Source organism: Cydia amplana, chromosome 13 (assembly GCF_948474715.1).
Source record: "Cydia amplana chromosome 13, ilCydAmpl1.1, whole genome shotgun sequence".
In the NCBI taxonomy this organism is placed as follows: Eukaryota; Metazoa; Arthropoda; class Insecta; order Lepidoptera; family Tortricidae; genus Cydia; species Cydia amplana.
Genome location: NC_086081.1, coordinates 14,023,027 through 14,039,994, shown reverse-complemented (window position 1 = coordinate 14,039,994; position 16,968 = coordinate 14,023,027). Strand labels below are relative to the sequence as shown.

General features: G+C 39.3%; 1 protein-coding gene and 1 long non-coding RNA gene across 2 annotated transcripts in view; both read left to right on the top strand.

The window, feature by feature from the left end:
- The window catches only part of LOC134653614 (uncharacterized), a 356,188-nt gene that overhangs the window by 231,576 nt on the left and 107,644 nt on the right, over positions 1-16,968 (top strand). The window lies entirely within an intron of this gene.
- Positions 1-16,968, top strand: part of LOC134653528 (ammonium transporter Rh type B-B-like) — a 67,766-nt gene that overhangs the window by 45,326 nt on the left and 5,472 nt on the right. The window contains exons 5-8 of the mRNA XM_063508903.1: positions 5,686-5,842; positions 6,339-6,451; positions 7,985-8,179; positions 16,068-16,229. Coding sequence (XP_063364973.1) covers positions 5,686-5,842; positions 6,339-6,451; positions 7,985-8,179; positions 16,068-16,229 — 627 coding nt within the window. The remainder of the gene's footprint in view (positions 1-5,685; positions 5,843-6,338; positions 6,452-7,984; positions 8,180-16,067; positions 16,230-16,968) is intronic.

Genomic DNA, 16,968 nt, shown 5'->3' with positions numbered 1-16,968 from the left:
ATACTTCAGGGATTTGTGACTAATAGCGACCCATCAACACTGTACTGCGCTGTCAAGGAAAACTGCGACTTTGTATTATAGGTATCAGCCACTTTTGAGGCAGTTTGTAAGTATTTATTACGGTTCACTACGTTTACACGGAAACTAGATTATATTTGCAAGGGCAGACTTCAAGCAAAACCTTACTAGCTTAAAGATAGGTTTATAGAAAAAATCACGAAAACATGTCTTGTTTTCATTTAATTTCAATTTTCAATTTGCGTACCACAGCAATATAATTTCAGTATAAAATAGCTAGTGATATAGCCGAGAAATTTTACAAGCAAAATTTTAAACAGAAGTATACTTTCAGATTTATTGAGGTAAAACGTTAAAACCCGCGCAATCGCCTATTCTTCCGTCGCAATTTTAGCGCGGCGCGCCATATCTTTTGTCCCTCTCTAATTTCCTGGCTTTACGCCCCCTTCGTAAACAAATGTCTTGTCAAACGGCCACAGACTCGGTAAACATGGGCAGAGCCCCATCATTAAGTAAACGATTCTATCTGAGACGAGTAATGTGGCTATTAACGCGGAACAATGCAAGGATTTAGCCAACGAGTTACCTATATACAGTGGACAATCATGTTGACAATTTATAAATGTCCGATGCTGACTTGATTATACCCGGAATCTTAACGACGAAAGCCAATTTGATAATAAATTTTGATATCAAAATGATGTTTTGTTGTCACTCGCGTACATGTACGAGCGAGACGCACAGGCGAATGAGAAACAAAATATCAAAATGTAAGTAATTAGCTTCATACGCAGAAATTATGGAACACCAGAAAAATGAAATATTATCGAACACGATAGAATTATAAATATGTAAATCATTTAAGTAGCATCGAACTTTATGTAGGTAAAATTAGCTAATTCAAAATCCTAAAAGTTATAAGTATGTACAACAAAAGTGAAAGATAGGGATGGTGCAGAAAAAATAGTGTATTTGAGACAAATGGAAAGCGCAAATTCCTGTTACTTCAAGGCTTAGACTGTAAGTTAGACTTAAAAGCAGTAGGTACATATTATACATACTTATTTAATACGTTCCTAATGATATTAATTCTAAATCGGTTTGTACCTACGCAATATTTGTTATTTAAATCAACGTTAATTAAATTAAAGAGATTACTTCCAAATTCAAACTCGAAGCAGTGTTTGGAAGAGCCGCTATTAGCCAAATGCTTCAGGGATTTTCACGGGCAATGGCAACTAATCAGCTCCCCGAGATCGTCTATCTTGAGTATAATGCCACAGACTCCATAATACTGGAGGAGATAAGACACTCAAAAACATGATTTTGAGCATCAACAAGCGCGTCTTAAGGTTCCGTCACACAGGCGCATTTTCCGGGCGGGGCGTGAGCATTTTATATGTAAAAGCGGCGCGCCCCGCTGTCGCCCCGCCGGGAAAACGCGCCTGTGTGACGAAGCCTTTACTCCGCATTAAATATCCGTCTGAGAAGCTAACCTTGCACCGACTTGAATAGAACAAAGTAAGGAGTGTCTTAAAATATGATTTTCATGAAAATATGACGTTTAGGTAATATATATGACGTTTAGGTCATATTTTCATAGAAATTTGACTTTAATGATGACAATACCACACTTTTTCAATGCAAATGCCATGCAGAGTAAGCTTGGTCCGACTCTTTACGTTTTTACGTTACAAAGAACTTAAGTGTTGAAATTAGGTAAAGTTTAACTAAACTTAGATGATTTTTCAAATTCAGACCATGATCTGTTAATCAAAGACATTATTCTATTAAACTATATGATGGGCTACCGAAAATACGGCTTCCGTTCTAAATGCGAAAAAACAAACCCTTTTAAAATATGTTAGTTTATATGTACAATTTAAATTCAAACCAATTTTTTCCTACTCGCTCCTGAGTTATTTCCAATAATACCCGCGACATTTTTGAAATATTTTGCTTGATTGTAGTAAACAATACCCTCTTTTTCATCGGTCGGGTAACAAAGGGACGTTAAGTTAGTTCCACTCGTCAAACGGCATTCAATCGACTCTGTTTGTCACACGTTGTACGCCAAACAAACAAGCAATTTGGACGAAATTGAACACTAGACGCGTTATTCGGATTGCCGAACGAATATAGGACCGAGCGAGACCACGGGGACAACGCCGTCCTCGAAACGTCGGAGGTAAATCTTAAAACTTACATACGCGATTAAGTCCCGTTGACAATTTAATAATGTGTAAAAATTGTGAAAGTTTAAATCAGTGAATATAGGCAAATCAAATAGTTGACCAGTACATATTGAAGAGTTAATATCTGGGAAACCGAGCTTTGCTCGGAAAACATATAAAAACTCAAAAATGCGCGTTTTCTCAGAGATAAGACCTAGCTAGATCGATTTTTCGCCCCCGAAAACCTCCATATAGCATATTTCATCGAAATCGTTAGAGCCGTTTCCGAGATCCCCAATATATACCTGTAAATAAATAAATATACAAGAATTGCTCGTTTAAAGATATTAGATTAGATTAGATTACTAATTATTAAACAATGTTATTATGTTAGTTTTGTGTAGTATGTAATAGGTACTTATGGACAAAAGTCTGAAATAAAGAATTTATTATTATTATTATTTGTATCTCCGTTATAAAACTCTCGGGTCTTTCGAGACCGGTCATTTATAAGGCGTGCGTGGGGATATAGATCCAACACGTAGAGGCCATTTGGAGAGATTTGATGTCATGTAGAACGCCTGCTGGAACCCATTCACGGGTACATCAATAGATACCCATGAACCGGTTTCAGCAGGCATTGGAAGCTATTGTAGAGAATATTATTATTATTATTATAACTACAGATAGGTTATAGGCGTTCCAAAATTGAGGCGTTTAAATTATTACTGAAACAATGAGCCACATCTTAAGACTCTCGACAACCTGGACAATCGCTGGTCAGTTTTTTTTTTTTTTATTTAAATAATGTGTGACATACAGACCATTCCAGACACCAAGACCATTCCTATTTAAAGATGGTCAATCAGATCTTGTCAGTAGAAAAAGGCGGCAAATTTGAAAAATGTAGGCGCGAAGGGATATCGTCCCATAGGAAATTTGAATTTCGCGCCTTTTTCTACTGACAAAATTTGCTTGACCATCTATAGTTACTTTCTGCACTATATCACATAGGTACCCTGTGGTATTGAGTGTGGGAATGTTTTACACTAGACAAAAAATTATAAAAACTTTAAATAAAAAACAGAGATTAAAATAGTCTCTGTTTTTTTATTATTATTAAGCAATTTGGAGGTATTTTAATAACAAAACTTCCATGAGACGTTTTCGGCTTAAAATACGTGAGTGACCCGTTTTTAATATATTTAATATAGCTTACTAATATGTTTAACTCAAAGTTTGGTGATAAACACACGAACTCATTCCCGCACTCAAAACACCCTGGCTATCTTTATTACAAATAAATTTCTTTCAGTTCGCTTTTAGCCAATTCTCATGTATCCAATCAGAATACGAGACCAGTTCGCGATACGAGTACAGTGTTATTGAGCCGCCATCGTCATTTTGATTCGTATTTCGGCAAACAAACACGACTTTTGGGTCGGCTGCATATTGAAATTGGGTGCGCTATAATAAACATTAAACCCACAATTTACAGAACAATTGTTCACCAATAGGCAAGATTGCCAACCGAAATAATACATTGCAATTACCTAAACATAAACCGCGGTATTCGGAAAACAAGATCCGTTCTAGAGAAGAGAACGATACGATATGTACTAGATACCAACTAGTTTAGATCTTAACTAGATATGTTTTGCAACTCAATTCGGACAACCAATGTTACTTTTACGTTAAATTATCGTTTTAAGATCGTTTCCAAATCGTTTGGCGATCTAAAAATGCAGAACGAGACGTTTTAGACATTGTAAAAATCGATCAGTATCTCCAGAATCGCGGAAATGTCAAATTTGACGGGCTAGATCTTAAAAATATCGTTGTCGTATCTTGGTAATGTCTAATAGATATCTATGTAGTTCAAAATCCGAATCGGGCCCAAAGAATGGTAGGCCAAATACCATCAAATACATTTATTTAACTTGATGACATTATATTTCAATAAGAAGCTTCCTATCTTTTTAGCTAACGATATTTTTTTGTTTATTTGACAGGATACATCGTCATTAATTTGCATTAATTTTAAGCATCATCTCATGGTGCGTCATCATGTCTAACACGCATAATTACATGATCATAATTTACAGTGAAGAGGAGCTGTGCCATTATGCAGCGACGCGTTGTCGTTGGCGCGAATATTAACCAGTAAACACTGGCTCGTTATTCGTGTCATTGAATAATGATGTACCTGGCGAAGTAGCCGAAACCTTAATCATAATAAGTAGGTAATAAATAGTATTTTATACAAAATGGCCGCGCTTTACACCGAATAGGGAGAAACATTTCGCACCGCGGCGTCAGATTACCTTCAGATTGACAGGCAACTATTGGCCCATAGGTAAATACCTTAAATTTAGCATACATATTATTACAAAATATATTTTAAGACTAAAAAACACACAATTATGGCTGCAATGCAGTTCGCAACCCCGCAGTGTCAGGGAGCTGGCCGCGGAACCGCCGGAACTTGACACTCTTCGGCCTAAACTCCTCCTTGGTGAAGGTCGCTAGGTGTTCAGTCGGAACGTTCACCACGAAGGAATTAAAATTCACAGTATGTCTATGAAACGTAATAATGGAAAGTCTACGTACTAATGTGCATATGCACGTTGCGAAAAGCTTCCTAGAAATTGGAAAAATTCTCAGAAATTTCGAAAAAAAAATAGAAAATTCGATTCATACGACGTCGGCTTGCAGTTCCCATACAAATTGAAGTCGGGTTGTAGTCCGTCTTTACCGGCTCTAAACGTACCTACGCGCTGCAGTAATGGCTGGTGTAGTCAATTTAATATTATAGTCTTAACATACTATCGCGTACCTACTCATAAGTGAGAGCGAGAAGGAGATATCTTTTTTCGCTCTCACTTATAGGTGCGGCGCACCGTGACCTTGAACGGTACTGTGTTACGGTTTTAAGGAAACCCAGTCCTGTGAATTGACGCCGGCACGTGTCTCATTTAATTAAGCGACTGGAATCTTTTCTAAAACCGACAGGTTATTGTAGACCATTCAACATTTTTCTTATACATATAAGGATGTCATCTGCCTAAATATTATTACAGTAATAACATGTTTTTTTTGCATTTATCAAATTGTTGGAACCATTCCTAAAATCTCGATTATGGCTTTATCCTCCTAAGGCCCAAGGTCTTACCTATATTACTTCTTCAGTTCGATGAAATTTAAACCATGTGCAATTGGAACAGAGTTGCATTTCATTTGTTTCGTTTAATTTTCAAGCAAATAAAAATCAACGCTATTCCCTGTACTATATCAAAACTTCCGTGAGACAAAGACATATTAAATATATTAAAAACGGGTCACTCACGTATCCCGTGACGTATACGTGAGTGACCCGTTTTTAATATATTTAATATGTCCTGTACTATAGGTTCAAATTTCACTGGCAAATTTTGGATTTTTGTTTGTATGGCTGGGCTTTAGGAGGCTATACAAATCAGTTATTTCGTTTCAGGCAGCGGACGTTGGCGGTTCGATCGCCATCCACTCCTTCGGAGCTTATTTCGGCTTGGGGGTGAGCCTCGCCCTCAAGTCCAAGAAGGTTGAGGGCCAAGCTGAGAAGAACGTGCTCAACGCACCTACTTACATATCGGACGTCACTGCTATGATAGGTGGGTGGACGGTCATTGAACCCTTTGACCGCCAAAGACGTCAACTGACGCGAATATCAACCTTCGTGCACGATGACGCGCCGCACACGATTGACATCTTGTATGTCCATAATTACATATTAAGATACTTGTATCTTAGTATTCTTATAGTCCGACCCCGATGGACCCCAGAGGCTTATTCTGATTGGAATGACTGGTTATGAATTTTATCTGGATTTGTTAATGATATCAGCTGTCAACAGTGATATTTCTGCACCAAGTTATGTCACCGTTGACCCAGATCCACATGTATCTCTCTCTCCCCCTCTCTCTCTCTCTCTCTCTCTCTCTCCCTCTCCCCCCCTCTCTCTCTCTGCGTCTGTCTCTGTCTCTCTCTCTCTCTCTCTCTCTCTCTCTCTCTCCGTCTCTGTCTCTGTCTCTGTCTCTGTCTCTGTCTCTCTCTCTCTCTCTCTCTCTCTCTCTCTCTCTCTCTCTGACAACGTAATTTTAATTGCAGGTTCGATTTTCCTGTACATCTACTGGCCGTCTTTCAACTCTGCGCTGACGGGCACCGACGAGGAGTACCAACGGGCGGTCACCAATACTTACCTCTCGCTCGCATCTTGCACTGTGAGTTGACTATTTAGTAAACATCGCATTATTTACTGGCATATGTAATGTCATCTTCATAAGAAAATTATACTGAAGTAATTTAAAAACCTTCGATAAAACGGATTCATCTGACGAGTTGAAGTCCATCATAGAAAACATTGCTGGTGTATCACGTTTAGGGATTGCTCCCGGTACTGAGTTTGTATGGCGAGAACCGGGAATTCCCGGGAATTCTCGGTTCTCGCCATACAAACTCAGTACCGGGAGCAATCCCTAATCACGTTTTATAGATAAAAACCTTTTCACAGAAAACCGAACTAAATTTTTAACATCCTTTCAAACTAAATGCTTATACCGCCTCCGTTCTGCCGGGGGTAAACAAAGTAACGTAAGTGCGGCGCCTGCCGCTCCTTGGGCCCCTTTTCTCTGAGAATAACACAAACTAACAATTTATATTTAGACAAGCGGTAATAAATATTTTCCGTTAATATAAACAAAAATAATAATTAAAAATGCTCGAGGAATTCAGTCTAATTCACTTAAGACTTGACTTATTAGATTTGTAAATGAAAAGGAAGTTTTGATACCTATTGATTGAAGTGAACATTAGGATAAGTATTAATGACTAAATCCACTCCGGCAAAAGTGAAAGTTGTAATTAGATCGACTGACCGTCCGGCTGATCACAAATTGGCACCAAAAATTAATTCCATTGAAATATCTTTGACTAATTACCAAAGTTGAGTGAAGCTTTTACCTTGATTAAGGGATGTCTTTTGGGACAGTATTAATCCGAGACAAAAGTTTCTAACGTGAAACTGGAAGCAATGTACGTTGTACGACCATCGCCATTGGAGCAAATTCATTTTAAATTGAATTTCGTGTTGCGCTGGGTAAATTTAAATATTGCTTAAGTATTTTCGTTATTTATATTGAAGAAGTTATTTCGTTAATGGGAACGACATTGAATTGCAAAATCTTGAGCTGGTGTAGGCACGTGTATTGATCTGCTTATTATCTTGAAAGGGATGCCAATGAGTATCTTTCGCACTATATGCGGTTTTTAAAAAAGAAGAATATAAGTTATTTAAAATTTTACTATTTATTACCATAGCAATTTCGTTGTCAACCGATGTTGAAAATAGCTTTTATTTTTGAACTACAACTGCTTAGCCTCATTTTTGACAAACCGAATTTCATTCTTTTGGGAAGCCTCTAAAACGTATGCAAAAAGTTTTGTCATAAAGTTGAACTAGGAATTTTGAAAATGTTAATTCTATGATAATTATCATGATATTCGCTCTGTCGATATGTTATATCTAGTTTTATCTTTTCGACCGTTATAATTTTTCACTACAAGAAATAAAATAAAAAACCGAATTTAATTTGTCCAGAGCCGTAGACAAGATGACAATCGTTTGTCGACAAAAGCCAATCGAAAAGTAAAAATGTATCGAGACGACAGATGCAACGAAAAATCACGTCATTTAAGTTTCGATTGCCAATTTTTATAACCACATGGTTAGGTATATTAATTTGCCTTTATTTCAGGTGGTCACCTTCATCCTATCCTCGATCTTAAACCACGAGCCAGGGAAGTTCGACATGGTCCACATTCAGAACTCGACGCTAGCCGGTGGCGTTGCTGTCGGCTCGGTGTGCAACATGCACGTCCAGGCTGGAGGGGCCATCCTTATCGGTATTGGGGCCGCGACCATCAGCGTGCTGGGCTATAGGTTCCTTACGGTGAGTCTAACCTTAAGTCTTGTTACCAGTATGCTAGTAATGTAATGAGTTGTGTGAGAAAGGGGCCCACTGATTACCAGTCTGCCGGACGATATCGGCCTGTCAGTTAGAACAAAAATTTGACAATTCCGAACAACTGACAGGCCGATACCGTCCGGCGGACTGGTAGTCAGTGGGCCCCTTCAGTATGCGTTTCCACCAAAGATGTCCGAGGATACGTAGTGAAGATGTGGAACGTTATGTATGTTTCCACCAAAGATGTGTATGCCTGTAAGATTTGAGAAGTTCCCTCAATTCCTCATGGATCCCATCATTAGAACTGGACTTGACGAAAATGGGACCAAACCCGAACTATACAGGTAGGTACTTACTTTCATACAAAAAAAAATATTTTCCAAATCGGTACACTAATGACGATGTTCTGTGGTGACAAACATACCTACAGTTAATGTATTATATCGACACGGACAAAGTGCCAAAGGTAGTGTAGGTATACTTATTTTTGGCACTTTGTCCGTATCGATATGTAATACCTTGACTGTACCAAAAACAGGTCGAATTAATAGCCAAGTAACGAAAATACTTTACCATAAACGTTTCACTAATAATACACGTACTTACGTTGATCGCTTTTTAATCGCTCTAGCTTAAGTAAGGCTTAATTTATAAAGGAACATTCAAACCTATTGTTGTTTACTTCAACATTTTCAACTCCTTCGTTAGGATAAATAAATCTGTTCAAGGGAACTTCCATTTGATTACATTTCGAATTTAAAAGAAACGCTAACAAACCCTCAAGAACAACAAACGAATTCCTTGGAAATAACAACACGAAGCGATGAGAAATGTTATCGAAAATGGCACCCGCAACGGTGGCACTGCCATTTGTTAGGTATATTGCACGAATTATTGCTACGAATTGAATAAAACGCGAAGGAACAATGTTAGGAAGAACTCGTAAGTGCAGGGCGTTTTAGACGTTCTCGAGACTGTGAGATTACATATTGAATTACAAAGATCCACTTGGAGTGTTTGGTCGTAATATGGGTTATTTAATCAGATTGTGGAAATCGGAAGTAACTTGAGTATCTTGCTGAGAAACTTAAGTACATATCGTTAGTATCCATTATTATCTTAGCTATTTTCATTATTATCTTGTAAATACGTACGAGCAGGTGTGAGTCGCTCGGCGATTTCGTTGCGTCTCTACATGTACAAGCTGCCCACACCAATTTTGGTGTCTAGCCATAGCAGCAGTTGCCGCGCACGGCTACGGAACGGACGCTTGCTCGCGCTTGGGCCACCACAGAATAAATAATAGTACTAAGTACAGAAGACTCACTCTAACAAAACGCGTCTGTTACGATCAGCACAGATATGGCCGCTAGGTGGCGACAGCGCCACGCGCGGCTTATGGCTTTCCCCAAAAGTGGGGCCGAACGGATGTACTTTTAGCTACCTGTAGCAAAGCGACGAAATCGCGGAGTGAGACACGCCTGACGCCACCTAGTGGTCATATCTGTCGTAATAGACGCGTTTTGTTAGAGAGTGAACATTCTGTATCTAGTAGGTAGTAGATATGAGCGCCGATAGGCATTTAGCCGGCGGCGGCGCGCCGGTCAAAATTGGTCGGCGGCGGCGGCGAATCGGCGGCGTGGCCTTGAAACACCTTCGATTAATGAAAAAAGAATTCAAACCAAAATTTTACCGAAAAAACTTTTTTTTGCTGTAAGAAAGTTATAAAATAAATGCATTTATTATTTTCAAGGATAATTTATTGAATAATGGTACGAAAAAAAATGATATCGTATAAACTGTGGATAAGCGGTATTGCGCGGCATCAGAGGCGGTCTTAATCTTGGCGAGGCTCTGGCCGGAAGATCTTAGCGAGGCCCTTATCTTTTGTGCTAAGTTAAAAATTGCGGATTGACTGTATCAGGGAAACGTCTTGTTGACAGTCCTAAGAAAATCGAGCTCCGTCATTAACCAATATCATAGAAGGTAGCACCCTATAGAACTGGTCTACGCGTGCCTCCGTGAGGGACAAAACATACGCAATGCGCTATGATTGGTCGAATTTATTTGTTATGGTGGGCAACAAATCAATTCGACCAATCATGCATCTAATTTACGGTGGGGAATAAAAAAAAGTGAGACTGTGACAAGGACACATAATAATAGCGCTTTCGCTGCTACTCCTACTGAAAGATACATAAGACTATCCCGTTCTGTCAGTTATCCCCACCACTCATGCCCAATCCAGTTTAATACTAGATTCATGACCAATATCGATTCAACAAAACCGATTTATGTCAAAAAGTGAGGCCCAACGCCGAGCTCCATGTAACATCGAAGACTTGATTTCGACGCCTCCCAATGCGAGGCCAGAGGATGAGCTGCAGGTAAGCATACAGCTAAGAATCGAACGCCAAGTGTAAGCTTGGCTGACGGCCGAACGCCTGGAGCGCCGATTGCGGCGCGCTTCTGTGCGAGGCCGAGCTTCAAGAGAGCAGAGCGAGGGCGCAGGCCGATAAAGACAGAAGCCATAGTGTTAAAGATCTGGAGCTTTCCTGCGGGCGTATTCATGCGACGCCAAAACCCGAGTTGCAATGGAGCTAAGATCGGATAAGGACCAATGCTCAACCGTTTTAAAACAGGCCGAAAGTTGAGATCCAAACAGGGCCCAAAAACTTGCAGGTTCAGATAGCGGCTTAATTCCATGCGAGCGATGCAAGGCCATAGATTGAGCTGCGAGAGAGCAAAGCTTGAAATTTGAACAGTGGCCAAGTTTACCTAATTGAGACCCGATTCCGACGCCCTTCCGTGCGAAGCCAACGGCCGGACGTGGAAATTAACCCCATTTTATACCTTTTAAAGACGTTTAACCATGCTTGCAATGGTTAAATTCGCGGATGACGGATGATCCAAAGATGTGGGTTCGAGTCTCATGTTAGCCAGAGTTGATCACAGTTAATTGTTTCATTGTGATTGACATATGTCTAGTGTATATATATCTATAAATTGTAATGTGGAACGTTCCACAATAAAAATGGAAGGAAATCAGTATACAGGGTGGATTTTCTTTTTGGGTCAGTGAGGGCAGCTACCAGATCCCGTGCTGCTACGAGAAAACGGTCTTAGAAGACCTTCCCTCGATTTCAAATTAATGAAGATTGGCTTTTACAGATTTTGGAAAAAACATACAGGATGCGAGAAAAAGGTCATTTTTGACAAACTTTTTTTTGATGCCAATCGATCCCATTCCTATTGAGGATCAAAAGCTTGTATGGAAGCAAAAAAAAATTTCCGGCTATAAAAGCCACAAATCGAGGAAAACTTTTCCCATACAATTTGTATGAAAATGAAAATTTTTATTTTTCACATGCTATTTTTGTATGCCAATCGATTCCATTCCTATCCAGTATCAATAGTTTCCTAGGGGTCAACTTACGATAATGTACTAAAAGTCACTGTTTTTTTCCAAAATCTGTAAAAGCCAATCTTCATTAATTTGAAATCGAGGGAAGGTCTTCTAAGACCGTTTTCTTGTAGCAGCACGGGATCTGGTAGCTGCCCTCACTGACCCAAAAAGAAAATCCACCCTGTATATATTTATTACAAGCATATTGATGTTAAAATTGATATTAAATAATTTCGTTTCCCCAAGACTAGTAGCGCGGTTACTAGACAGATAAGTTTGCATTTGCCTTCGATATCTTTGAATCATATGGGCCTAAAATGCCTTTTGAATGCCTATAAACTATTCGAAGTGGCGCCGTTAATGATCTAAACTCGATTAAAAATATATTATCTCATTCCGAAAGTAGTAGTAACTACCAAGGTCACGCCGATGCCACGCCGATAGCGCAGCGTCGGCGGCGGCGGCGCGAAAATTTTGTCGGCGGCGGCGGCGCGCCGGCGCGGCGCTCATAGCTAGTAGGTAGGTACTATTATTTATTTTACAGCTAGTACATAATTTATTTATGGTGGGAAATAGCATTTTCCATGCCTATGTCGAAAGTTTAAAGTGCCATATGTACTGTAAAACGTTGTACGATACACGTGCGAATAGGCAATTCGCAACTCGTGTCGATTTAAAACACTCCCTTCGGCCGTGTTTTAATTTATCGCCACTCGTTTCGAATTTCCTCTTTTCCGCACTAGTATCGTAAGTAACTATTGTGGTATGAGTATGTTGTACCTACTTATTTGTTTCTGTCCCTATTAATGTGTAATTGTGTATGTATTTTCAAGTTATACGATGTCAATGCAAATGATTTAGAGTCTGTCTAAGCTAACTTTTCACCGAATTATACAGAATAAAGTATGGTACTGTCACTATAAACGTCATAAATATTTTCACAGAAATTTTACATTAATCACTGCCACAATTGTCATTGGAAATGCCATGCAGAATTAGTTTGGTCAGACTCAATTGACTTGATTGAGTTATTGAGGCTCACTTGAATTTTGTATTTTGGAATACAGATAAAAATGTCTTTATTGTCAGATAAAAAATGATCCATTTTTCAAATGTTCATAGCATCACTACTATGGATTTCACACTCACTGAATTTCTTTAGATTCCCATTACTTATATAAGAAAGCCCAAATCGTGTTCATCAAAAAAAGGGCCTTCACAAAACAAATATTAATCATCGGTACTAGGGAAGTGTTCCCTTGTTCAACATCAAACAATAACCAGCTAGAGCGCCTACCGCGAACCACGTTCGACGTGTTGCCTCCCTGTCACACTTACGTACGAATTTACAAGTGCGACAGAGAGGCAACACGTCGAAAGTGGTTCGCGGTAGGCCCTCAGTTCAGCCGAACGTTAACGTTGAGGTCGAAATTCTTTGAGAATTCTGATGAAAGAATTTAAAATATTCGCCTGAAAAGGAAAGTTTCCGAGGAGGCAAAGATTTCTAGCGTCCACCGCCTCGTAATATAATGTCATTAGCTTTGAAATTTTACGAGAAACTTATCTTAATTAATTAATTTATAATACTGACGAGGCAAAAACACGCTCCGATGTTGTGAGTTTCGAACTTGATATGAAATTTCGGATATCCGTACTAAAGTGGGTCAAATTTTTAACGTTGACTTGTTTTAATCACTTACGATATGATCCGCGTCTTTTATTTAAAAAAATCAATGTGGTTATTAAATATAAAATTACAACGAGAATAATAATATTATTATAACGTAAAAAGGTACGCACGCACGAGATTATGAAAACATGTTTGAAACAAAACTTGTTAAAACACCGGTCCGTAAAATTTTTGGTTACTGAAAAAGACAACGAAAGGAGTTTATCCCGAATGTTTTGAATGTTAATTTACCTGATAAAAACTGGACAAGTGCGAGTCGGACTAGCTCACCGAGGGTTCCGTACCTTTAACTTTTTTTTTACAATTATAATAATATCATTTTCAGATTTTTCCTGTATTTATGGTGTAAGATGATAATTACCTTCTTGCCAAATTTGATAGTCCTAGATCAACGGGAAGTACCCTATAAATTTTGATTACCTTGTGATTGTCGAAATATAGGTTTTTTGCGGCATAAACGTCCGTAACTTTTTTGTACGTAAACTTAGAAGTTTAATTCTTTTCACAGCTTCAAGGAACTGTAGACCTGAGTATATGGTTTTAATTTTAAAGCGTTTCCCGAGATAAGGGGTCTTGGGTCGGATAGACGGACGGACAACAAAGTGATCCTATAAGGGTTTCCTTTTTTCCTTTTGAGTTACGAAGCCTAAAAAATAATTAGAATTTAACATTAACATACACAAACACCCCATTGACACAATTAGCAAAAAGTGAAAATAAAATAGGGCAGTTTTCAGCGACTACTCAAAAATGGAACCAATAATGCGCAAAATAACTTTTTCTTCTGAAACATTACATCTGTCAATTAAATGACTGACAGTGATCTTTCTTTTACTTCTTTTACTCTCTCGACTTCGACTCGTTTTGTAACTTCGGCCTTTGAATTCTAAGAACGGGTTTATTGACTACTAGCGACCCGCATCGGCTTCGCACGCGTTAAAAAATTGTATATAAACCTTCCTCTTGAATCACTCTATTTATTAAAAAAACAAGCAACAACGGTTGCACTCCGGGAGTGCCGATAGAAGTGAAAACTCACCTCACTATTATGTTACCGACGCCCGGTAACACGATACATACGTTTAGCGGAGGTATTCTATTTATTTATTATATATTATTATCATTCTCAAATAAGATCACACTTTCTCATTGACATGTTTATTTACATACTGCCATGACAGCGTCAAATTATTTGAACATAGGTAAAGAGTCTTGAATAGGAGTCCGCAACATAAATGTCAAATAACATTGAGTTTTTCTTTATTGATTTAAATGCCATTTAAATTATGAGTGGCCACCTTACGGGGCTTACGGTCACGTGATCACCTTACGCCCCTTACGGTCACGTGATCGCCTTACGCTGTCTCGAGTTTATCATTTTTTCCCCACCTGAAAAAGTGCCCAGCGCCGCTAAAGAAGTTTTTACTTCAAAATCCAATATGCACACAAAACGGTATGAATATTCGAATATCCGTAAAGGTATCCTTTGTAGCAACTCGAAACGGTAGGCGTCGGTTTAGAATAGAGGATGAATATGCATTATTCTCCATCCGAGAATTGATTTGAGGCTAAAAGCAAGTATACTACCTATAGAGTTACCACCAAAGAGTAGTATAATAGGGTTACGACACACGCACGCTTGCAATGCGACAAAATTAAAAATAAGTTTCAACATATTGCTGACGATATACCAAAAACAACCAACGTAATTTAACAGTTTTGAATGATTCACGGTTAGTTTCACTAGACGTATATCGACCAATTCAAAAGGTAATCACGGTTCATATCCCTGTCGATATAATTAAGTCAACGTAATTTAGTCGGGTTAATTGTTTACCACCAAGCTTGGGTGGAGGAAGCTTTGTCTACCGTTTTGACGTGGCACTTGGGACAAGGATAAACGATAATAGCGCCTTCTCTGCTACTCCTATTCAAAGTTCGAATACACATCCCGTTCGTGTCCCGTTCGGACTTGGTATTATTATGACCTTGTCACCTCTATGAATACTTACTTTTAGATTTAAGGTAACGGCCTCCGGCTCGTTTGAAACAAGCTAGTTACGTAATATACTCGTAATATGCATAATGTATATTATGTTACAGATTTAATGGGGATTTGTTGTATAAACTGACACTGACACATCATTATTAAACTCCAATTTTGGACACTCTACCTATGTTTTGTATGCTTGCAACATAAATGGTGTCGGTTTTTTTTATTTTTTATTAAAAATGGGCTTACTCATGGCCACAGACTAGCCGAGGCGAAGACGTGGCCTACAATGGAGCGAGTCTGCCCAGAAGGTGCCTGTTCACCCTTGATTTGAAGGGTGAACAGGCACCCAGGGCAGGCAGGCAGGGTGAAGTTTAATAACTATGAATGAATGTGGAAATAATTTAGAATTCTGCGTAATTGTTCGCCAAATAATTATGAGGTGCATGGCCGGTTACAGATAGCTTATCTCTGACATTTATGCAGTTAATATTCGTGGTTTTACAGTATAAAAAGTATCTTTTTAGATAACAGTTCAAACACTTACCTACTAGACCTACGGATTGAACGTCACTCATTTTTATCAAGAAATCCCCGCGTGTCCCCGTCTGTCCCCACCTGTCCCCGCGTGTCCCCGCGCGTCCCCGCGTGTCTCCGCGTGTGCCCGCGTTAGGCAGCAGCAGTAATCTCGCAACAGTAATGCAGCTGCAGTTGCCATCCGAACATCACCTTACCTCAGTATTGCGACAAATAAATAAAAGTTGTTGTTTATCCTTTGTTCCAGCCTAAGTTAGAGAAACTAGGCCTACTGGACACATGCGGTGTGCACAACCTCCACGGCATGCCGGGCGTGTATTCTGGCCTGCTGTCAGTTCTGTTCGCTGCGCTTGCCACATCCAGTACTTACGGCGAGACTGGTTTACACAGCGTTTTTGGAGCTATGAAGGTAAATTTATTGATTTTGATGAATTAAATGATCTATCAACTATTCTGAGGGGTCGAAAAAAGTCCCCAGACGCATTCGCTTGACGTTGCAGTTAAGTCGAAAGTCACAGAAAACTTGCTAAGTGCGTGGTAAAGGAAAGCTATAATTAATACTCTAATGCGTAGTAGCGTTTGTTTGGGGTACCAAGCGATAGCTCAGGGGTAGGGTTTGCAATCCGGATCCGAAATGTATGAAATTATCCGGATCTGGATCCGGATCCGCGGATCTTCCCATACATTTCGGAACCGTCGTGCAAACCCTACTCAGGGGAAACTTGTTGGTGTGGCCAAAGCATTTATGTTCTCTTTTTGCACGAATTATCATACCATAATGTATCAAGTGATTCTTTGTGATTCAAATGAACAAACAACACAAAACCGACCAAGTGCGCGTCGGACTCGCGCACGGAGGGTTCCGCACCATCAACAAAAAATAGAGCAAAACAAGCAAAAAAACGGTCACCCCCAAGTACTGTCCCCGCCCGACGTTGCTTAACTTCGGTCAAAAATCACGTTTGTTGTATGGGAGCCCCACTTAAATCTTTATTTTATTCTATTTTTAGTATTTGTTGTTATAGCGGCAACAGAAATACATCATCCGTGAAAATTTCAACTGTCTAGCTATCACGGTTCGTGAGATACAGCCTGGTGACAGACGGATGGACGGACGGACGGACAGCGGAGTCTTAGTAATAGGGTCC